This window comes from Peromyscus californicus, unplaced genomic scaffold (assembly GCF_007827085.1).
Source record: "Peromyscus californicus insignis strain IS unplaced genomic scaffold, ASM782708v3 Scaffold_4__1_contigs__length_199733344, whole genome shotgun sequence".
Classification (NCBI taxonomy): domain Eukaryota; kingdom Metazoa; phylum Chordata; class Mammalia; order Rodentia; family Cricetidae; genus Peromyscus; species Peromyscus californicus.
Window position 1 is genome coordinate 102,284,565 of NW_026294562.1, and position 23,105 is coordinate 102,307,669.

Sequence of the window (23,105 nt, forward strand, 5' to 3'; positions counted from 1 at the left end):
CCTGGAGGATCAAATCACCATGCCCTGATGATGCCAGGCCCTCTTCTGTCCCTTTAAACACATTGCCCTTCCCTCAGCTTGGGTTATCTTTCCAGTCTGAAGGGTTGCTCTTCATGCTGTAGGATTCAGTTGGGCATGGCAGCCATATGCCACAGCATTTCCTTTGTGGGGGAGAGTGTGAGATAAGGCCTTACTATGTAGCTCTGGCTGGCCTTGAACTCAAGGCAACCCCTGCATCAGCCATCATACCCAGCTTGTCATGGCAGTTCTTGAACCTTCACAAGGATTATATCACTGTGGCAATATTATCCAAACTTTGGAGGCGAGTCAAACCTGGGCTAAAATCCTGGCTCCTCCAGTTCCTCATCTTGAAGTAAGGACAGTAAACCCCTGGGTGTGTGGATATGCCTGTGATCCTGGCCCTTGAGAAGTGGAGGCAGGAAGATCGGGGGTTTGAGGCCAGTATAGGCAACAAGAGACCTTAAAATACAAATAAAAGAGAAGGTTGTAGTAGTACCTCCCTTACAAGGTTGTCACATGGTTAACTGAATCCGCGGGGACAGCACCTAGCCCTGCTCAGTCAATGCTGCTTACTTGTCTATGATTCCTCGAGGGAGACATAGGGCAGAGCCTGTTCAATAAAGGTTTGCCAAGTGAAAGAGTAAACTGAGGCACTAGCTGAAAACATCCAGGCAAACAGTGACAGGTGACAGGTTGAGTGTGTTATTTCCAGACATGAGAACTTGCAGTGGTTTCTGTTTGTCTGCTGGGTTCAACTAAACACCACACACCAGGAAATATCAGCTAAAGGCATTACTGTGGGGAGCCAAGCCAAGACCTTACCAGTGGGTAGAAGCACCACACGGGTATGGCTTTGGGGCTGGGGCTCGGCCATTTTGTGATCTTGGACAAGTTACTATTTTGAAGTGCATTGTGGGGAATACTACCTAGTTCAGAAGGTTGCTGCAATACGCTATATAAAGTACCCAGCACAAGGCTCAATGTAGGGGCTTGGCTTTCAGATGATGGTGAATAACCCGCACTATTGAATGCTTGCTCTGTTTGGATCTTCGGATGATAAAAAAAAAAAAAAAAATGGATGTGCCAACAGTCTCAGCTCCAAGGAGCTTGTGTGCTAGTGTGAAGATGAATTTAATTTTGTAGGAGGTGGAATTATCGTAGCAGCGGATCAAATAGTATTGCTGAGGCTCATGGAAAGGAGGGAAAACTTCCGTGTGACAGTGTGAGGGTGGAGGTGGTATTTGGACTAGTCTGCAAGAGTGGCTGAGATTTAGACTATGTAGACATTGAGGGAAGGCCATCCCTGTGGGCTGTGCTGCTGCACGCAAGGATGCATGCCCCTTGTGTGCCCTTGGACTGAGTTTGAACCCTGGAACCCATGTAAAGGTTGAAGGAGGAACCAACTCCACACAATTGTCCTCTGACCTCCACACATGCGCTGTGGTACATATACACACATGTACCACACACACACACTAATGATTATGATAATAATGATAATTCTTTTTAAAAATGCAAAGGGACCCTGAGTGTTGGTTAGGAGAATGGTACTTACACTGCAGTGAGTGTGGTGGTAAATGGCCAGGGCAGCAGCTGTGGAAAAACCCCCTACCCCGAAACATTTGGAGACAAACAATCATTTTATCTGGGTTTGGCCTACTTTTTCTTAGAAAGGCTTCTGTTGTAGGCACCTGGGATAAGAGAACCCCCAAAGGTCAGGTGTGGTGGTACAAGCCTATAATGCAGCATTCAGAGGTGTAGCCAGGGGGATCAGAATGTCAAGGTCATTCTTGGCTACGTAGTGAGTTCTAGGCCAGCCTGGAACTCATGAGACTCAGAGAGAAAGAAAAAGGGGGAGAAGGAGGGAAGAAGAGAAGAAGGTGGCAGCTTACCCTTTGTAGAAGGCTGTGGGGCCCCTCCTGGGCCACCATCCTCAGCATACAGTGTAGAGGGCTGCGGTACCTGCCTGGGGGAGCATTCATGTATCTGGTCTTTACCACGTCCACCGGAGAGGCCACCACTGTGGCACAAAAGCCTGCTCCAAAGGCGGACACGAAGTGACAGGGGAAGTTGTCTGTAGAAGGGGGGGAAGAACATTCCAGGGATGGAGCATGTGCGCACGCTTTGCAGACGTGGTCACTGTCTGTCTCCAGTGCACCTTGACCTCGACCTCCGGAGCACAGTGCCCACGGCTGAGCTCTTGGTTAGTCTTAGCAAGCTAGAACCGAGCATCCCTGAGTAAGAAAGCTACAGAGCTTTTTTTCTTTTAGGCAATTGAAGTCAGAGAAGGCAAGTGGCCATCTCTTATGGATACTCTGAGTTAGGTGCTGGCCCTGGAACCCAGGCTCTGGCCTGGAGCCTAGGCCTCTTTTCTTCATCACAGTCCTGAACGGGGCACTGCTCCTCTCTCTCTCTTTCAGGATCCCTCTGAGTGGCGCCCCACTGCCGTCTCCCCGCCCACTCTCACCAGTGAACAGGCGAGAGTCCAGCAGCTTCTCCTTGATGATGTCATAGGTCACCATCTCAGCACAGTTGACAATGGCGTTTCTGGTGATGTTGGGCCACGTCCTGTCAGGAAGGCAGTGGGGCCTGATGAATGCAGGGCTCCAGCTTGGGGACAGAGCCCTCCAGCAGTGGTCTCAGCCAGGGGACCACACCTCAGCCAAGCAGATCCCACTTCTTATCAGCTGTTAGACTCCTGCACCTTCACAAACAGACACCCACTGCTTGGCTGCATTTGGAGCATACTTTGCACTCTGTCAAAATTTTCAACGTGCCTCCCTGAGACCCAGGAGCAGTCAGGAAAGGAAATTTTCCATGGAGGAGGGAGGCAGAGCCCCTAGGACAGTGACAGGAGGTATGGCAGGGCGCTCAGAGACAGGTGTCACCCGGGAGAGGACAGGCTTGGCGTGAGTGGGACACCAGCAAGAGTGCATTGGCAGCGCTGTGACTTGGGCGTCCTGCCCTTAAAACACCACAGGGCCATTTTTCTCCTGCAAGGACTCATAGGAATGGTGGTCCAAGTGCCGGAGGGATTCTGGCGATTGCCAAGGGCTTAGCACACAGGGAACTCTACAGTCTTCACTCCCAAGGAAGTCACTCACACACCTCACTGCAACTGACCTCCACGGCTGCGTTCCTCCATCCTTCTGTGCCTGCACTGTGTCCTCGGGAGGCTCTCCCCCTTCCGTCTCTACACCTTGGTCTTGGAGACCAGCTTTTTTCTGGAGCCAGCTCAGCCTCTCCCACCTCTGGCCTGCCTCCTGGCCCCCTGCCTGTGATACAAGCTGCACCCTGGGCCTCCTTAGCTCCTCTGCGGTAAAGCCCTGAGGAGTGGGTGGCCCTGTGTTCCTTCTGTCTCTCTCAGGGTGGCCTACGCAGATGAGGACTGGTGAGGGTGAACAATATTTGAGGTCCTGTGGCTGGTGTGTGAGGTATTGTATTGGGCGTTCTTAGGGTATTGAACCGTGCTTCGGAGTTCCTCCTTGCTGGGTTCCCCGTCTCAGCCCTCGGGGAGGGAAGCTCTGCCCAAGGGTACCCGCGTTTACCTTTCCACAGGCCCCTGACTCCTTCCTCCCTGGCGATGGTTCGGTAGGCATCCATAGTTCCTCTGTATTTCCTCTCGCCTCCAGTTCCCAGGCGTATCATGGCTTGAAATCGGACCTTCACCACATCCGTGGGCTGAGCACAGGTCACTGCCATGGCTCCCGTGGTGCAGCCTGCCAGAATCCTGATGGCGATGCTGGAGTCTGGGGAGGGCAGAGAGAACCGTGAGTCCTTAACACTGTCAAAATCTCGCCAGTGTCTGTCACCAGCTTCCCCATGCCCAACTAGCCTTGTTGGACCACGCCATGTCCTTGACCCACACGCCAGCTGCCAGCTGGGCTTCTGCCACCCCTGTGTGTCCATGGGTGCCCCTGGGTGTCCACTGGTGTTGGCACTCACGTTCGGCTCCTTTGGGGGTGTAGAACTGTTTGACAGAGTCGTAGAGGCCGATTCGAATGGAGGCAAAGCTCATCTGGCGATGCAGGCCAGCAACCAGTCCGCTGTAGAGGCTGCGGGGACCCTCGGTGCGCACCATGGTCAGGATGGTACCCAGCACGCCGCGATACTGCACGCTCTGCACCCCTGGGTTCTCCCCCTGGATCTGAGGGACAAGCATAGGGCCCGAGGAGCTGATGGGCAGCTGGGGAAGGGGGGTCTGTGTGTGCAGGGCCCCTGCAGAGTCTTAGAACTAGCATGCTTATCACAGCTGAGTGTGCATCGTGGTGAAGTTCACAAAGCAGCGATCACTTACGTGGCTCCTCCGTAAGCTGAGAGGCCAGTATGCTTTCCCTATTTTACAGTAGATGGCTAGAGGCTTACCCAAGCCCACACCGTTACTGCCTTACCTTTATTTCCACTTTATGGCTTACAAAGCAAGGGTGAGAGGTAAAGAGCCCTGTCACATCATATCAAGGCATTTGGGTTGTTTTGGTCCCGAGGGATGGTGGTGGGGACAGAACAGTGTAGGGAGTGGCCTTCCCCCGGCACACGCTGTGCAGAAGCAGCCCCTTCTTCCTCATGAATCACAACCGCTGGCCAAAGGCACCCACCTGCAGGCGGACCTTGGCGGTGTCCAGGGGGAAGGTGAGGAGGTCAGCGAAACAGGCGGCAGTACCGGCCCCCAGGAACTTCACAGCTGTTGTGGGAGGCACTTCTGATGGCTGAAGTCCAACCATGGTCCTGGTGGGATGGGCCTGGTTCCTTTGGTGTCTATTGAGGTCCAAGGAGGGAGGTTGCCTGGCAATCCTTTGCTTCAGTTTCTGGAGGCAGCTGCAAGAGACAGACCAAGGGACACATGGCGCCTAGGCTGTCTGGCTCTGTCCTGTGTCCAGGGACCCGGCAACATTCTGAAGGGGCTTTACAAAGAGAAGCCTGGGTGCTGCCACACTTAAGATGCCTGAACTTGGCCCATAAAAATCCTGCCTTTCACACCTAATCGCTGTCACCTGCAGAGAGGGTTGAGGAGGGAAGCTGACAGGGCTGTTGCACCTTCACTGAATGGCTGAAGAAACAGAGGTCCTGGCAGGCAGCAGGCCTGGTTCTGACTCCACCGGCCACCCTGTTCTCCCAGGGTCTTGCTGTCTCCTCTCTGGTCAAGCTCTCTGAGGTATCCCATGCCTCTTTCTCAAACGGGGGAACATTCCTTGTGACCCAAGGAAATAGTCATTCATCCTGGACTAAGCCAGTTCCCCTTGAAAGGATGCCTTAGCCCCGCCCCCTTTAGTGGGCACTGCACTTAGGGCCTCGTGTAAGGCAAACCCTCTACCCTGAGATACATCCCTAGCACGATCTCTCTTTTTCTTTTTTCAATTTTTAAAATTTTTAAACTTTTTTTTATATTTTATGTATGAGTGCTCTGCATGTATACCTGCAGGCCAGAAGAGAGCATCAGATCCTAGTGTAGATGGGTGTGAGCTACCCTGTGGTTGCTGGGAAACTGAACTCAGGTCCTCTGAAGAGCAGCCAGTGCCCTTAACCTCTGAGCCATCTCTCCAGCCCTTTTATTTATTTATTTATTTATTTACTTATTATTTATTTATTTATTTATTTATTTATTTATTTGAGACAAAAGTTCACTAAATTTCCCAGGCCAATCTGAGATCATCCAGCTTCAGGCTCTTGAATGCTGGGATTGTATGCCTGTACCGCCATGCTTGACCTGGATATACCTCTCTCTATATATAAAGAAACAGAGCCGGGCGGTGGTGGTGCACGCCTTTAATCCCAGCACTCGGGAGGCAGAGCCAGATGGATCTCTGTGAGTTCGAGGCCAGCCTGGGCTACCAGTGAGTTCCAGGAAAGGCGCAAAGCTACACAGAGAAACCCTGTCTTGAAAAAACCAAAAAAAAAGAAAAAAGAAAAAAAAAAAAGAAACAGAATCCTCCTCAGTTCTTGTTGCTCCCATCTCTGTAGGGTTTCCTGACTGGTGGTCTGTTGGTGGACCTGGGCCTCGGGTACTTGTTGCTGAGCTCTCTATTTCCCAGTGGCTGAGGGCAGTGGTCTGACACATGAACACTTCTGCTGTCTGGGGTGGTTATGACCATTCTGCCTAGCTTGGATCCTGTACCCTCTCCTGCACCAAGGAACCCTTCTCAGATGAAGACAAAATCTCAGGAGAATCTCAGTCTTAGGTTAAGGCAACACACAAACAACGCTAGTGTGTGCATGTGTGCATGAACACACACACACACGAGTCGTGGTCTCATGAGTATACCTGTCTTTCTGCTGGTTACCGAGGGATCTTTTGATGTGACAGGGCTTGATTTAGCCTCAGATGCGCAGGGAAACTGGTGTACCATCATGGGTGACCCCATGTTCTTGTGATTAGATTTCTGGGCATCAGGCCTTCTGTGTTGAGACCATCTCTTGGCAGTCACTGATGTACTAACTCAGACACTCTCTTAGTGTGCTGAAGTCCTGCATCCATCAATGACCCACACCTAGAGCCAGGGCCAGACTCAGAATTGTGAACAGTTCCTACAGGGCAACAGGATTCAGGGCCAGTGGTTAGGAAATCTGGGCTCTGGGCCTGTGTTCATTTACCTGGTCTTGGGCCAATGAGAATATATATGTATACATGCATACACACACACACACACACACACAACACACACACACACACACCACACATATATCTTAGTTCATCAATAGTGAACATTCAGGTATCAAAGGGTAGGAGCCAGGTCAGGTGATTTCTCAGGTCTTCTCTCAGGTCCGCCATATATAACTCTGGTTTCCTCTGTGATGCCGCCTCAGTCTACACATTCAGAAACCAAGGACTCAGGCTTACTCTCTCCCCTGAAAACCCTGTCATTGGGAAGAGCTGGTGTGAAGTGAAGTGACTATTGGCTGGTCAGCTATTTCTTGACCACCATCCAGGCACTGGCAAGCTACACATGGAACAGGTTTGGTTGGCTCTGTCTTCATGGGGGTTGAGTTCCAGTCAGGAAAAGGAACAGGCAGTGAAGGAGATGGGGCTGGGTAAGTCGGATATGAACTGAAACTGGAACTCACAGCTGCGGGGTTTCCAGTCTGGAAGCCGGGTCCTAGTGTAGAAGATTGGCTTTTGGACTCTGCCCCGGGGAAGGACTGAGGCAAAACTGAGAATCAGTTCCCTTTCTTTCTTTCTTTCTTTCTTTCTCTCTCTCTCACCTCTCTCTCTCCTCTCTCTCTTCTCTCACCTCTCTCTCTCTCTCTCTTTTTAGTTTTTTGAGACAGGGGTTTCTCTGTGTAGCCCTGGCTGTCCTGGAACTTACTTTGTAGACCAGCGGGTCCTAGAACTCACAGAGATCCATCTGCCTCTGCCTCCCAAGTGCTGGGATTAAAGGCGTGCGCCCTCCCCCGCAGCTCCATGCTTCTTTTCTCCCCCTGCTGCTTTTCTTTTGGTAGGGCCTCTTGTAGCCCAGGATGGCTTCAGATCTCTATGTAGCAAATGATGACCTTGAACTCTGCTCTTCCTGTCTCTTACTTCCCAAGCGCTGGAATAAAGGACTGCATCACTGTACCCAGTTCATGTGGTGCTGAGGATCAAACCTAGGGCTTCTGTATGCTAAGCAAGCGTCTACAGTTGAGCTACATCCCTGGCCCTGATTGTTTACATCTTAAGGGCCACGAAGCTCTAGACAGATTATACACTGACTCAGGAATGTTGGGTCTAAACAGTGGAGACAGGAGGTTTTCCCCATTGGAGACCTACATCCAAGCTTTTATCAGTCAGAGCCTGTCACTCTCCTGGTTGTAGACAGTCCGCCGGCTCCTCATTTTATCAAGAACAAAGTCTAACATCTTGGTCATGGCCTACAGGGCTCTTTGTGAGGCTCCCCTCTCCCCACTTTTCTTCCCACTCACACACTGAGCTTCAGCCACATGGGCGCTTTGGGATTACATCATCTGTTTGGAATACAGTTCTCTCAGACACCTGCAGATTGCCTCTTCACTTCCTTCACGTTTCTACTCAGATGTCACCTCTTTTGAGGGCCTTCCCTGAACTCAAATGCTAGCTCAGTATCACTCTCATCCATCTCAGGGCACCAGTACCCTCTTGTCTACTGTTGTACTTCCTACTCAGACACACCGTCTCCAAGAACAGGGCCTTCCCATCCAGGAGCACTGTGTTTGTTGAGAAAACAGCGGGCGACATTATTGGAAGATCCCCCTCATATCTGTCTAATTCTCACATCATGTCACGGAGTTAAGCAGGGAGTCAGCTGGTAAAGGCCAGCACACACTGAGAGACCCACCCTCAGGGCTCTGTGCTTGGCTTCGGGGGAGTAAACACCCACACGTGTGAGCTGCCTATGGAGCGTCTCCAGCAGACTTTAAGGGCTGGCTTAGACAGTGCCCACAAACAACTGTAGTGTAAGCTGAGCTGTGGTCAGTATAGACGGGGAGGAGCGGTCAAGAAGGGAAGATCGTCCTTTTGCTTGTAAGGGGCACAAGAGGATTAATGCAGGCCAGGCCTGAAAAGGGCTTTTGGCAGCTGAAAAAATTAAAAGGATGGTCCAGGATAGGCAGAGGCCTGAACCCTGTAGGGGTGGTGGTTCTCAGCCTTCCTAATGCTGTGACCCTTTAATACAGTTCCTCATGTCGTGGTGACCCCCAACCATAAAATTATTTCGTTGCTACTTCATAACTTCAATTTTACTACTGTTATGAATTGTAATGTAAATATCTGATATGCAGGACATCTGATATGGGACTCCCAGTGGGGGGTCAAGACCCCTAGGTTGAGAACCACTGCTGTAGGGGAAGCCAGGGCTCAATGGAAGCTCAGAGCAGGAGGAGCTGGCTTGCCAGGCTGTGGGGCCCCTGCAGTGGGAGCTTTCCACACGTTCTCTCTCTTGATTCTCAACACCTGTCATGAAGGGCAGCGGAAGGCTTGGAGACATTAGATGGCTCAGTGTAGCCAGCCCCTGGTATCCAAGCCTGTGTTCAGCCTATTTTAGGTTCGAAATCACTTTGGAAAAAGCAGGGTAGTATTTAAATACAGTTTACAGATGAGAAAATAGAGGCTTGTGATGGAAAGAGGTTGACTGACCAGTGGTCACAGAACTCCAATCTAATTGTTCTAATGGCCAAGCCGTGAAGCTGTCATCTCTACACCACCCACGGGTCTAGTCAGTGTGGTAATCTGGCTACTCATGGTTTTGCCTGAAACATTCAAAGCAGTTACTGAGGGCTTCATAAAACCAAATAAGTAAGTCTGGAGAAGGCCCACTAGTCAGATGAAGTTCATGGGCCCAGAGAAGCTAAAATCTGTATGGGTGGGTGTGGTCAGACCTCGGCTCTCCAAGCTCTTCCTTCAGCCCATCTTGTCTGTCTGAGTCGAAAACCGAGACATGCCCAAGGAGGGGACAGGTTCTCTGGAGAGCGAGACCTGAGGTCTAGGCCCTCAGAGCCAACTTGGTTGGGGGCCAGCAGTGCAGGCGCGGTCAGGAAAACACCCTCCACTTGCTCGGGCCCCCATTCCCCTTTGCCCTACAGAACAGCAGCCAGGCCTGGCTCCTTCCCAGCAGGGAGATACTGGGTTCCCTGCCCAGGCCTGGAATGTACTGTGGGAGCAGCTGACTCTCCTCATGGCATGCTGGTGGCCTCTTCTTCCCCCCAGCCTTGGATCTGCCTGGAGAGCCAGGCTGCTGGATGACTTGATAGCATGAATCCGAGGCTCACACAACTGGGGAGGCCCCTGGGGGGTAAGGTCTTTAGTATCCCGTCTGCAAAGCCTGTCTGGGGGCCACTCAGGTGCTAGCAGAAGAACCCCGTGTTCTGCTCTGCTTTGGAAACACTGAGGTGAGAAAGGCAAAGGGCCCGTGTATGGTCGCTGTCAGACACGGGACTCCAGAGCACTTTCTGCTGGAAGGAACATCATGGGGTGGTGGTGCGGAGCCGGGTCCTCCAGAGACCCCTCGAAGGAGTTTTCCCTGCTGAGGCCAGGTGTGTCTCTGCAGTGTTTGCTTCCCGGTCAAGCAGGGCTTCCCTCCTCAGCCCGGGCCGTCCTCACTACTTCTGACTCTACTGTCTTGTAGCGTCGCCTCATTATCTGCAATGTTCTAGCTCTGTCGGAGCCTCCAAAGCAGGGGAAGGATCAAGTGGCCCTCCTCCTCCGTGAAGACTGTTGAAGGGAAGGCCGTAAGACAGCCCAAGGAGGGCCAGCTGGCCCAAGAATCATTCTTACCAAAATGAGGTGACAGGAAGTGAGGCCAGAGATGACCTTAGGGGCCTTTGGTAGAGCAAATGCCAAGGTTGGACGCAGTCTAGCGGAGAACGAGGAGGGCTGGGGGGTCGACGCAGGCTGGGGCAGGCATCACGGATAGAACAGAAGGGGGTGACCAGGGCTCTAAGACCAGGGAGGACGTCATTGGAAAGGTGCTCACAAGAGACACTAAAGCCTGAACTTGGTCAGGAGCTTGCAATTGGTGTACCCAGTTTTTGAAGGAGTACCTTTGAGCCATCCGTCAGAAACAGAAAGGACGGGCAGACATACCTGAGTATGTGGGCAAGGCTACAAAGGCAGACACAGTAGGGACCTCCCTGAGGTCAGGGTTCCCCAACCTCCTTCTTGCTGAACCTCAGTTGTTATTTGAGGAAGCCTCAATGTGGGCAGCAGACATTGGCAACCAGCTGGAGGTGCAAGTTCTGAGCAATCCTCATCCTTGCAGCTCTGCCGGGGCACCCAGAGCATGGGATGCTCCAGTCTACAGGGCCCATTCACATTTGCTGAGTGTCCTGCACTCAGCCCAACCCAACTCCTTCCAATAAAGCACCTGCATCGGCATTGAGAAGCCAGCGGGCAGAGTGACTACAGGTTCTAGAAATGTCTACCACACACCTGGGCCAGCTTCAGGCCAGCGGTGCCCTCCTCATCTCTAGCCAGGAAGGGCCCCAGAACCTTGGCTGGAGATGGCTTTGTCCTCTGGGGGGACCCTGGGCCAAAGGAGAGGGACACATCTGCGGTCTGTGAAGTTCCAAGAGAGGTGCCAACAGGACAAAGGGGAGTCCCGGGGGAGTCAGGCAGATATGGGAGCCTCCCTAGGGCTGCAGCTCCTTCATCTTGACCAGGTGGGGCTAGACTGAATCACTCTCAGCCGCAGTGAGTGATTCCTGGCAGCGAGCCTCCGTGGAAGGGAGAGCAGGCAGAGGGGGCAGGGGGAGCCGAGGAGAGGTATGGAGTCTTACCTGTGAGTCTAGCCAAGGTAGGTCAGTGCAGGGGCTCCCTGGGGCTCCATTCCAGGGGTAGCAGCAGGATCTGAAGGCCCCTCCTCACCATTCACTGTTGTCCGCTGCCTCTGGCTTGCCTTATGTACCAGCTGACCTGAAACCTAATTCTGAGAAGCCAGTTGACAGTCCGATCACTTGACAAGAGGCGGGTGGCTAAGGGGCAGGGCGGGGAGGGAGCAGTGAGTTCCAGATCTGGCTTAGCTTCCTGGACCTGGGCCTCTTGAATATGGCTCCTTTGGGCTTTCAAGTGGAGGGCTACCTTGGTGACCAGGAGATATGGGGTGTGTGCACCTGCACTTGCCGAGGCCTCTTAGGACAGGGGTTCTCTGAGGTCTCTTCTTACAAACAGCAATGACGATAAGCATCGTCTCTTGGTGCCCATTAGGTGCTTGATATTTTAGACACATCATTTCTATTTCCCTCAACCTGAGGAAGCAAGTATTAGCAGGATCCTAAATTTAAAAACAAAGCAAAACAGCTTTGAGAAATGTATTTTACATAGCATCCGATGTGCCCACTTAGAGCACACAATTCAAATACTTTTTAGTATAGTCAGGTTGAGCAATGACTACAATCTAGTTCAGAACATTTTCATTACAGCTCAAAACCAAAACCCAAAACGAGTCACCCCTTTCCCTTCCCCCAGTTTCAGGCAACCACTCCTCTTTCTGCTTCTTAACTTGCTTGTTCTAGATGTTTCTTTTGAGTAGGATCCTAGAGTGTGGCTGGCTTCTTTCACTTGGCACAGTGGTGTTACACGCAGCAGTGTGTATCAGTACTTCACTCCTTTACTGTGTAGACCCCTCACGTGTCAAGGACAGTGACTTCCCAAGGTCACACAGCTCATACACCGCAGAGCCCAGCCTTGCCCGTAACCTATAACCCACTTTGGGTCTGTCTGCTGCAAGCACTGTTCTCCATGACGTGTCATTGGAGGCTTCAGCATGGACGCGCTGGGGCCAGCGTGGGATGGGGCGGGGTGAGCAGAATCCTTTGCAGCAGCCGCTGTACGCTCCATCTGTAGGCACGGAGGTTAAGGACTGGGCAGAGCTGAACCTGGGCGCCAGGTGACATAGAAAAGAGACAAAAGGGGCGGGGAGAGAAGATAGGCAGGGCAGAAAGGCAGAGGCCATTTTGAAATGTGAACACAGGGCCCTGGTCCCAGGGTGGGTGGGGTGACGAGAGTGCTTATCCTCTTTGCTCCATGCTCTGCCCTACGCTTTCGTGCTCTGTCTGGAACTATTAATCTGGAGTTGGGCAGGACTGGGAGCTATATGGGGGGAGGGGCTACAAGGGGGAGTCTGACTAGAGACAGCAGGTCCTGGAGGAACCAGAGAGGAGAGCTCAGCTGACTCTGCTCTCTGAGGGTGGGTCTGCCTGGGGTTCTAGCTAGAGTCAGACTCTGTAGACGTTTTAAGTTGGCTGCTACAATCTCTGGCTCACCAGAAACACCTGTTTTCAGGTGGCCTCGTACACAAGGAAGTCAGGGAGACACGGGTTCATTCTGGTCTCAGAGACAAACATGCTGTATAACTTGGCGAGTCATGTCACCTAAGAGTTATCCCTGGGATGAGATGTCACCGTGTGTGAGGGCTGTCAGTGTTTTAAACCTTCACCATGTCTTTGTCATCAGATGCTGCCTGCAACCTGGGGCAAGAGCAGCCCATGTCCTCCTGTGATCCTGTCCTCACTTGACCCCATCAGGTTATTTACAGGAGCAGGGGTTGGCAGTGATCTTCTTCACCTGAGGCTTTACCCCTTAGGCCTGGAACCCAGAGGTTTCTCATTCCCTAAGGGACGTGGAACTCCAGGTCCTGGAAGCTCTGTTCTGCCTGAGCGTGAGGCCTGGGGCTGAGGCCAGCTCTGGCTGGGGAGGGGGCAGGTGTGCAGGGTGTAGCTCAAGGGGCAGAAATGAGGGCAGGTTGGGCTGAGGGTCCATGGCCCGGAAAGGGAGGCTGGAGTGCTCCTCCTGGGTACTGGAGCACTTGACTCTAATTCACTCCAGGAGCTTGGGAAGAGTGGGTGGGGCTGACATTTCCTAGGCTTCCACTTGGTGCCAAATGCCAGCTAAGGATTTTCAGAAATGTCCCTTTTGATCTGCACAGCAGCCCTATGAAGCCAGGCTCTAAAGGAGCCTGTGCCTTCCGGACGAGGCCAGAGGCACAGACACTGCCAGGCTGGACTCTGATATGGCCCAGAACATCCTTCTGGGTCTCCAGGCAGCTGCCTGTGGCCTGGTCCATTCTCTGGTTTACCCTAGCACTGGTTTCTCTCAGGAATCCTTCCCTGGATGCAGCAGCCTGGGACTGCCCAAAGTCAGAGTACTTATGGCTGCACCCTGCTTTGGTCATCAAGCCCCTTATCTCTGGGTAAGTCTTGTGTCTGGATGCCTTCTAGCTACCCAGAGGCAAAGCATTCGACTTCCTTGACCTTGAGTTTAACTGTAGGAGGGGTATCACAGTGTCTAGGGTGTAGAGCTGTTTTGAGGATTCAGAAACAGTACATGCTTAGGGATGACAAGGGCCTTCTGGTGACAAGCAGGGCCCTCTGGTAGCTCCCTTCCAGCCCTGTCACCCAGCTGGTGCTGTACTTCTGTGCCTCTTCAGAGTCATCCCCAGAAGGCTTTGTCTATGGTAGCTGCCCAAGTGGCTGTGTTCTGATACAGACATCCTTCTGAGACACAGGGGACTCTGAGAGACCCGGTTCTAGACAGACTTTCACTGTGCTGAGAGATTTCAAGGACCAGCATAGGAAAAGACAAAACCAGGAATGAACAAGCAAAAACCCAAACAACCAAAAGAGGGGACACTGGTGTCCCTCCAATGTGGGCCAATTGGACACTCGGGAGACCTCAGAAGTCTCATGGCAGCTCTGGTCCCTTGTTTCAGATGGCTGAGGATGGCTGTAGCCTTTGTCTCTGCAGCTAAGACTACACATGGATTCCAACACCTTTTCCCAGTGACCAACCCAGAAAATACTTGTGCACAAATACAAATACCAGACTTTTATTAAAACAAAGGCAAGAACAATGTATTTCAGAGCTGAGTAAAAAACAAACATTAAGTTAAAAACATGGTTAGGTTTCAGACATCAAATACAGTTTAAAGGAGGTGATCCCCCTGTTCTATTGATTAATTCAATAAATCATAAAAATAATTTATATCTATAAAACACCCTCATTCCCAAACAAACGAGCTGAACAGGGCCCTAGAATTTTTTCAGCTCTGTATACACTTACTGCTCCCTCCAATATTTAAAGCAAAATTAGCCTGTCCTATTCCAGCAGAGGGTGGCTCTGGTCAGCGGTAGGCTGTGTCAAGGACACTGATTTCTCTGCTCAGAGATGCCTCCTTAGGCCCCACAGTCAGAAGATGGATGGCGAGCCACGTGGGTGCTGGAGTCCATTTTATTTCCAGCCTTTGTCTCATTACAGAAGGAAGCTGAGGTCCTGGTAGGCAGAAGCTAGTGGTTCCCGACATCCCTAATCTAGTCTTAGCTCATTAGGTCTCAAGACACCCATGGATGGAGGCTGTCATGGGTGGTGGTGGTGGCCTCAGGATGCCCAGGTAAACAGACCTGGTGCCTCTTGCAAGCTGCACAAAGCTGAGGGAAGTTGGCTGGTTAGCCCCTCCCTCAGTCCCTCAGGCGTCATCAGGCTTCTGGGAACACTGGGAAGAAAATATCCGTGCAATCCTGCGAGTCTCTTCCTCAGGAAAGTTGGGAGGGAGGGAGTTAGGTCTGGGGCGACAAGGCCTCTGGGCGAGGGCTCCCCTGGTGGTCTCACTCTTGTCCTGGAGAGAAAGACATCAGCTGGATTAGCCCTGAGGGGAGAGCATTGCCGGTGACCGATCTTGGTCCCTCAAGCTCTGGTCCATGGACTACCATTTCTACAGAGCTGCCTGGTTTGGAAACCACACCACATCCCTTGTTTTGTTAAACTCCTGCCACAATATCACAGGGTAGGGACAACTTTCTCCCCACAGTTCAGGTGCAATTAGCTCAAGGCTGTGCAGTTCTGAGTGGCAGAGCTGAGGTGGGAATTCCACTTGAGCATCTACCATAGACAAGGCCATGTGTTCACTCACCTTTTGCTTTTTTAGCATACTCTGTCAGGTTCCTGCCCTGAAGTTCAGATCTGTATAGTAAAGCCACCCTGGGCAAGCGGGCTGAAACAAGGCCACCAGGGAAGAGAGGGAGGCCAGGCAGGGAAGAGGCAGTCCTGCAGATGGAGGCTGTCATGGGCAAATGTGCTTGGCTTCACAGCACACAGCCTGCCCTATGGGAAGATCTCTTTCCTGTCCCCAAATCCACGAGTCTTTCCACATGCCGATGGAGCACTGAGACTACCACACTACCCCACCTTCCCAGACAGTGGGACAGCAGCGTGGTGCAGAGCTTGGAGGTCGGGACTAGTTTGTACTCTGTAAGCCTGCAGAGAGGTGTCAGGATGAGTACTCAGAAATCCCATCTCTTCCTTCTAAAGGGCAACATGTAAATGGAGGCAGAGAAGAACAGTTCCTGCTTCATAGCTCAGAGTTAAACAGGTGAGACCCGGTGATCCACCCGAAAAATGGGAGCAGGGGCCAGAGTGCGATAGGAGGAGAGCTGGGGGTCTTCCTGCTGCTTGGTGTTAGTTTCCCCCATGAACAAGGGGACTGGGCAAGTAATCAGGACGGCCCCTGCCAGTCCAGAACGCTAAGAACCGAGAGAAGGTGAAGAAGCAAGCTGAGCAGCCCCCCAGGCAGGCTTTCCCAGTGACCAGGAATAAGCAGTGCCAGGCTGGGCTGCTCGGCAGAGCCTGGAAGGTACAGCTCCGTGTTCTGGGCAGGTCTAGGCTAACAGGAAGGACATCATCTGTTGGTGTGCAGTCCTCCCTTCCAAAGTAACACCTCAGGCCAGGGGAGGGCCCAGGGCCAGTGTCTCCACGTAGCCCTCTGCTCCAGACTAGGCACTTCTGAGGGCGAGAACTAGAGGCTTTGATACATAAAAGCCCATGCAGGCCAAGTCAAGGTGAGGGCCTGGACCGTGAGACCAGTGAATGGGCAGGATGAGGTCACAATGACCCGGTTTAGATCAGGTGGGAGGAGACTGCCTTTTGCAGCAAATGCCTCATTCATTCTTCTGAACCAGTGGCCGCTGGTCTACATGTGTACGTCCTTCGGGTTCTCTGCAAGACGTTGAAGCTTCTCTGTCCCTCCCAAGACAACGGGGTATGTGGTGTTTAATGGCACACGAGTCCCATACAATCCTCTGGCTGTAGCTGTAGCTGTATCTTTTGGGTCACTAGCTGTGGCTTACACTCCATTTTCTTTTATCCTCTGCTACAGAGAAAGAGAACCAAGAGGCTAAGCCAGATGGAGACTGTGAGTCGGGGTCTCATTTTGTACCTCTGACTGGAGGGGTTGGTCTTTGATCCTTTGTCAAATCCTAAAACCAGATTTTTGTTTCCACACTTGTTAGAAGCTCTAACATTCTCTACTCTGGACTCTACACAGTTCTGCTCAGTTCATGAAATGACCATCACAGACATCTGCTAGTGGCTCATCAAGCCTTTTAGAAATGTAGGACCTACTCCATCTGATCACCTCATGTGGGCAACAGGCAGACATGGTTCCTGTCCTTGCAGGGCTGCTTTGGAGGGGAGGTGAACACTGACCTACCCAGCAGTCACAGAGGTGAGGCTTGGAGGTCAGAAGCATGGAGAAAGGAGCCATTAGTAACAGCTGGGAAGGCCCAGGCAGGCTTAGGGAGTCTGGGATCTAAGATAGGCTGACTTTCAATGAGGCTGGGGTGGGAGTGAGGCCACCCATGAGAAGGAAGGGCATGAACACAGGCCTAGAGCTGCTGCTGGGTCCTATCACCCTTGGAGCTGAAGCTAAGGTGGTTGGTTCAGCCAACCTTCCAGCACCCACATCCAGCCCCAGTGACCCAGGAGACCTTATCTATATGGCCCAGGCCTTGGCCCCATGTGCAGGGAAGAGGGGTGGAGATACATATATACTCAGCAGCAACTGTTGACTTTAATAAACATCTTGATTGGTAAGTACTAAACACATAACCCTGAAGGTCTGGGCAGAAGGAAACTGTCCAGGGCAGGGACATCCACAATGTGCTAGCCATTCCTCTCCACACTGCCATGCTCCTGCCTAGGGCAGCTGCACAGCAAATAAACAAGCAGCTACACTCCAGCCTAGCAGCCACACGCCCTAGGAGGCAGGAGAAGCCCACAGGGGAAGTGGATCGTCAAACTTTCTGGGTTGCAGAGCCTTTGAGGTCTGAACAGAGGGACCATACGTGGAGTGGCGTCCCCAGGAGGGAACTTCCAAGAGGGACTTGAGAAAAACATGAAGATGGAGTCGAAGACGGTACGATGGGAGGTGAGCTCAGGTGCAGAGAGGGGATGTCTCTGTTGTCAGCAGTCACCATGCTGGGCTGACTGCAGGAACGGAGTCCTAGAAAATGGAGCCTCAGCACCTGGGAGGCAGAGGCAGGCAGATCTCCTGAGTTTGAGACCAGCCAAGTCACACAGTACGATCCTGTCTCAAAACCAACAAAACAATCACTAAACAGCAACCAACTAACCAACCAACCAACCACCACCAAAACAAACAAACAAACAAACAAACAAACAAACAAAACACAACAAAAAAAAGTCTGGAGGAAGTCTGATCTATTCCTCTTCAACTTTAATGAGATTTGTAAAAGTGTGTGTGTGTGTGTGTGTGTGTGTGTGTGTGTGTGTGTGAGAGAGAGAGAGAGAGAGAGAGAGAGAGCACACAAGCGAGCAAGCGCACACCTGAGACTTTATCCAGGTCCCTGTTATGTGGTCTCTTCAAAAGTGCTATTTGGTCCATAAGGTGGTCTGATCTCAATTCAGGGCCCCTTTATTACACCTCTAGATGTACCTCCTCCAGGTTATGTGCTTCTGGGGAGTCGTGGGTGCAGATGCTTCTCCATCCTTTTCTCAGAGAGGAGGTAGGGGGGTGAATGGAGGAATATTGGTCTGTGGTACAGATGACTGATCCCACTTGTTTAAGACTACGACCCTTTCTTTCTGTTTGTGGTCTCAGTTCCCACTACCTAGTGGGGCTACTAATTTGGTTTTCTCTCTCTGGTCTACTGTGAAACTCAGAATTCAGAGCTGTCTGAGGCTCATGTCAGGTACAGCGTGCAGAACACAGGGGCTATGCCGGAGCTAGGGCTGACCCTGCTACAGAACACGGGGGCTATGCCGGAGCTAGGGCTGACCCTGACTTCAGAGCACAGGGGCTATGCCGGAGCTAGGGCTGACCCTGACTACAGAACACAGGGTCTATGCCGGAGCTAGGGCTGACCCTGCTACAGAACACAGGGGCTATGCCGGAGCTAGGGCTGACCCTGCTACAGAACACAGGGTCTATGCCGGAGCTAGGGCTGACCCTGCTACAGAACATGGGGGCTATGCCAGAGCTAGGGCTGACCCTGACTACAGAACACAGGGTCTATGCTGGAGCTAGTGCTGACCTTGCCTCAGACACCAGAGCAAAACAAAGCTTTTATTATCATCTTAGGCAAGAAGTTAGGCCCCACGGGTCCTGGGTTTGGCAGAACTAGGGTTTAGCACCTCCCCAAAGTATACTTAGTGCTTGACTAGGCAAGTGCTCCACAACTGTCCCCCCACCCCAAGTGATCCTCCGGGTTGGCTTACGGCTTAAACTCTTCTTTTCTAGAGCAGCCCCTTAAGTGATGAGAAAACACTGCAGAGGAACATGGAAGGGGAGCAGCTGTCCTGCTCAGCCAGGCTGCCTGGGCTGCTGCCTCAGAGGCCGTGTGAGGGCTCCACACAGCCGCCTCCTTGTTCAACTTTCACCCTCTTGGCTGGCTGCCTTCCTCCGGGGTGGCTCCCACTTTCCTTTCCTAAGGCAGTGACAAGGACTTCCCTGACACCAAAGACAGCAGAGAACTTAGCAGCCACAGCTCAAGTAGGGGGAAGTGGGGACAGTCACTCAGACAGGAGTCCCAGCCCTGAGCAGACTAGACTCCAACCAACTAAGTTACAGCATGGCTGGCCTGCTCCAGCTAACTCTCCATTCCTGCTGGCACTCCGCTCACGGAGCTCTCCTACCCCAGTGCCCTTCTGTGCCTTACCACCCAGTACCTCTGTCCTTTGGAATAGCCATTCCAACCAGGCCCAACCTGAAGGGTTCCTGCTCACACCATCATCTGGACCTCAGTTTCCACAATGCAGGGCCCAGGAGAGCCAGACAGATTCTTTAGCATACTAACCACAGTCCAGACTCCAGAGGCGTGGGTTAGAGTAAGAGTCCTGGCGGAGTGCCGGGGTCCGGCTACACACCAGCCTGCTTGCAGCTCAGGTCGAGACTTGAGCACAGCACATGCCAAAAGGTCTACAGGCCTTTCTGGGGAGGCACTCATCAACTTGCTGTCTGGGTCAGGCTAGGTACCAGCCAGTTCTGGCTTCTTCCCCTGCCTCCTGTATATTCTTGGCCGGGTTGCTCATCTCCTTCCATAAGCTTTAGGTAGCCTTTAGCAGAGCCTCCCTGTGACCTTTAGGTCTTGTTTTGGACTCTGCAGAGGGCTAGGGACTTGGAGGCTCAAAGAAATGAGACAGTAGGTCAAGACCTCTTGCTAAACAAGAGGGGCAGCTCAGTCATAAAGCCTGGGCCACAGACTGAGACAAGAGGGCCCTGGACTCAGGACGTTCCCTTGGTCCTGACTCCTTCTGGTATGATCTAGTGACTGTGAGGGACTTTGCATCTTTCTGGTGCCACTGGGCTTAGGAGCACCCAAGGGAAGGAGAATTCTTTGGCTCTAGGGAGAACAGGACCTGCAAAGCCTTAGCTTCAGTGACAGGCAGCGACTGTTGTGGCTAGGAATAGACCCTTGGTGTGGGCTGTAAGCTGGTCTGGCCTGTAACTCAGTCTGAATTGAGTCCAGCCAACTGCTATGGTTCGGGAAATTGCTCTCCAGACTTCTGGGGCTGCCCTGCATCTTCCCAGTGCCCCTCCTGGTCCCAAGCTTTGGATCATAACCCTCTCTCCCAACGTCTCTGACTCTCTACACATGCCAGAAGGGAATAGCTTAGAAGAGAAAACATCTGGATAATAATGACAGTAAAAATAAGATAGCTAACACTCATGGTTCTTTCTGTGTTAGGGGCAAGAACTGTTCTAAACACACTATATCTGACTGAGTCACTCCATAAGCAACTGTAGGTGGCAGGTTCTATTATGCCCACTTCTCAGATAAAAAAAGCACACAGGAGTCAGATAACCTGTCCCAGGTTATGTCTATAGGCAAAGCCGAAGTTTAAACTTTAGTTGTCTGGATTCAGAAGTCATGATCCTATACAAAAATCAAGTCAGCGCTGCCTCTTCAGACCAGAGAGCACACTGCCCAAGACCCAAGAAAGCCAGCAGCAGATCCACGCCTGGTGACGTTTCAGCTCACCTGCTGGTCACTGCCTGCAATGCCTAGGGCTCACTGATGGAGGTGGGCACCCCAAGGCCTCCAGGGTCGTCATTCCTGGCCCCGTCCTCTACTTCCTGCCTCCTACACTCACTGTTTATGGAGAAATGTGTTTGGCTCCATGTCTGTGGTTAACCTGAGGTTGCTACATGAAGGAGGCAGAGGCAGGGCTTGATGGGGGAAGGCATGGAACAAAAGAGGAGAAGAACCAGTCTGAAGGCAGAGCAGAGGCCAGGCTCAGGGGACAGGTTGCCTCTTGCTCTTTAATTCCTAGCTTGCTGACTGCTTGAGCCCAGAACCCTCTCTCTTAACTCCTCTTGGGCACATAGCATTGGTTCCACCTGATCTGGGTGATTTCCGAAGGTTTCTTCTGAGTTTCACAACTCTCAAAGCCTTTCCTTCATCTTTGCTGATTCTCCCCAAGCCCCCATAAGGCCCTGTCCTCCATATTTCCCGTTGGCTTTGTTTCACCTAAATGCTAATATAGGTAGATGGCATTTGAAAACGTCTGAGTGCAAGTACGAGGAGCTCAGGTGAGGAATGTGGGTCTGCAGAGCAGTTGCCTGGCATGCAGAGTCCTGACTTTGATCCTAACATTATAAAAAAAAAAAACAAAAAAACAAAAAAAAGAACTTACTAGGCAGCTCCTATCTAGTTTGGACCTAGAAAGCTGGCTCTGCTGTGGAGCTGCAAGCTCCCCATGGAAGGAGCCAGCGAGTCTTTCCCTCCTCTCCTCAGTTACCGCTCTTCTCCCCTGGAAGGAAGCAGATAAAACTAGTTTGCCCGTTGCAAATAGAACCAGACATAAATGCAATGGAGATATCGTCCCAGTGAAGTTACTTCATCTCAAGAGACAAGAGGTGCTGGAGGCAGCAGAATCTGACTCATGCATGAAGATTGTGAGCCTGGGTACCAGATGGCTTTGCAGGGTCCCGCCAGCCACATTTCACCCCCCTTTTCTTTCTTGAAGGGACAAACAGAACGTGAGCAGTCATGGGGTGGGTGAGTGAAGGCCTGGCCTCTATACCCTCTCTTGTGGTACTTGCTATTACAATCCTCCCACCCTGCAAGTCCGGACAGCCCAACTGACAGATGAAAGATACCGGATCTGATGTGACCCCTACACATCCACTCTCCTGTGGGAGGGAGAGAGGAAAGCTGTTTCACAAATGCTCATGAGGAGACTACCTGGGAGGCACCTGGGCTTGTGTGCATTGTTCCTACATAGAGGGAGCGTTAGGCCTTCCTTTAGCTCTTGTGGAGGAATTCAGAGCAGTGACTCCTACACTTGCAAGCTCTCTCCTTTTTGGGGACAGGTCGCTTGTCCTGGCCCTGAAGCAGGTTGACAGTGTACAGTGGTCCTAGACCACAGGCTGGAAAGAGCCCAGCGACCTTCAGTATGCTTGTTCCTTAGTTTTCAGAGCCAGGCTTGGCTTTAGGTCCTGAAGTGCTTCTCACCTGTGGGTCATGACCCCTTGAGGGGGGTTGTCAAAGGGGTCGTGTCAAATGACCCTTTCACAGGGGTCCCCTAAAACCATCAGAAACAGATATTTACATTATGATGCATAACAGTAGCAAAATTACAGTTATGAAGTAGCAATGAAATAATCTCATAGTTGGTGATCACCACAACATGAGGAACTATATTAAAGGGTCACAGCATTAGGAAGGCTGAGAACTACTGCTTTTAGGGGGTGCTATGTAAGTTTCTTCTGAGATTGAAACATTCCATCCTGAAGAGAAGCTCCTTAAGAAAAAAGTTAAACAACTCAAAAAAGCTTCAGGAAGTCCCTGAAACTGACCAGATTCACTAGGCCCCTCCCTGCCAGGATAATAAAGCTGTGGAGTAGCTGTCAGAAGTGAAGCTGAGATGCATTGACTCTCAGACAATGTCATGGAGGAGAAAAGCTGCAAAGATTCTGAGACCAGCCGAGCTGCCCGGAAGAGGTTTAGACCTCAGTCACCTGGAAAGGACACTCTTCAACCTGTTGAATGTACTGCAGGGTGTTTAGTGTGCTCCAGGTTCCAAGCTTCTGTGAGTTGTCACCATGCTGGGTGGGCCTGGGGGATGCAGCTGTCTTTGAGTCCTTTCTGCTCCTGAAGTAACCACTCATATTCCTGTATGTAGCCCCCATAAAACTCATGGTTCACCAAATTGGACTTCGGTGGTATCCATACTTTGGTACATCATGGGATCCCTATCTGGGGTGAGTAGATGTGTGTGTTGTTTCCCTAGGGAAAGTTTTGTCACACAACAGGCTACGGAACACATGGGACCCACAAATGGAGGTTAAGACTGCACTTCTGCCTTCCGAAGGGACACCAGCCCACTGGAGTGTGTGGCTCTGGCAGGC

General features: G+C 51.8%; 2 protein-coding genes across 4 annotated transcripts in view; both read right to left on the bottom strand.

Annotated features, from left to right (window-relative positions):
* Positions 1-1,909: 1,909 nt before the first annotated feature.
* LOC128094763 (mitochondrial uncoupling protein 3-like) lies at positions 1,910-4,799 on the bottom strand. The gene is given in 6 exon segments (XM_052713277.1): positions 1,910-1,936; positions 1,938-2,095; positions 2,489-2,589; positions 3,560-3,770; positions 3,967-4,168; positions 4,617-4,799. Coding segments are annotated over 6 exon segments (825 nt in total). The 5' UTR covers positions 4,743-4,799.
* Positions 4,800-14,272: 9,473 nt separating this feature from the next.
* The window catches only part of C2cd3 (C2 domain containing 3 centriole elongation regulator), a 118,350-nt gene continuing 109,517 nt past the window's right edge, over positions 14,273-23,105 (bottom strand). For 2 of the 3 annotated variants that reach the window (XM_052713991.1, XM_052713993.1), the window contains 2 exons: positions 21,389-21,505; positions 14,273-15,074 (listed from right to left, as the gene is read on the bottom strand). In XM_052713991.1, the coding sequence (XP_052569951.1) occupies positions 14,925-15,074; positions 21,389-21,505 (267 nt within the window). In that variant the 3' untranslated portion in view covers positions 14,273-14,924. The remainder of the gene's footprint in view (positions 15,075-21,388; positions 21,506-23,105) is intronic. The other variant, XM_052713992.1, reaches the window with a different exon arrangement.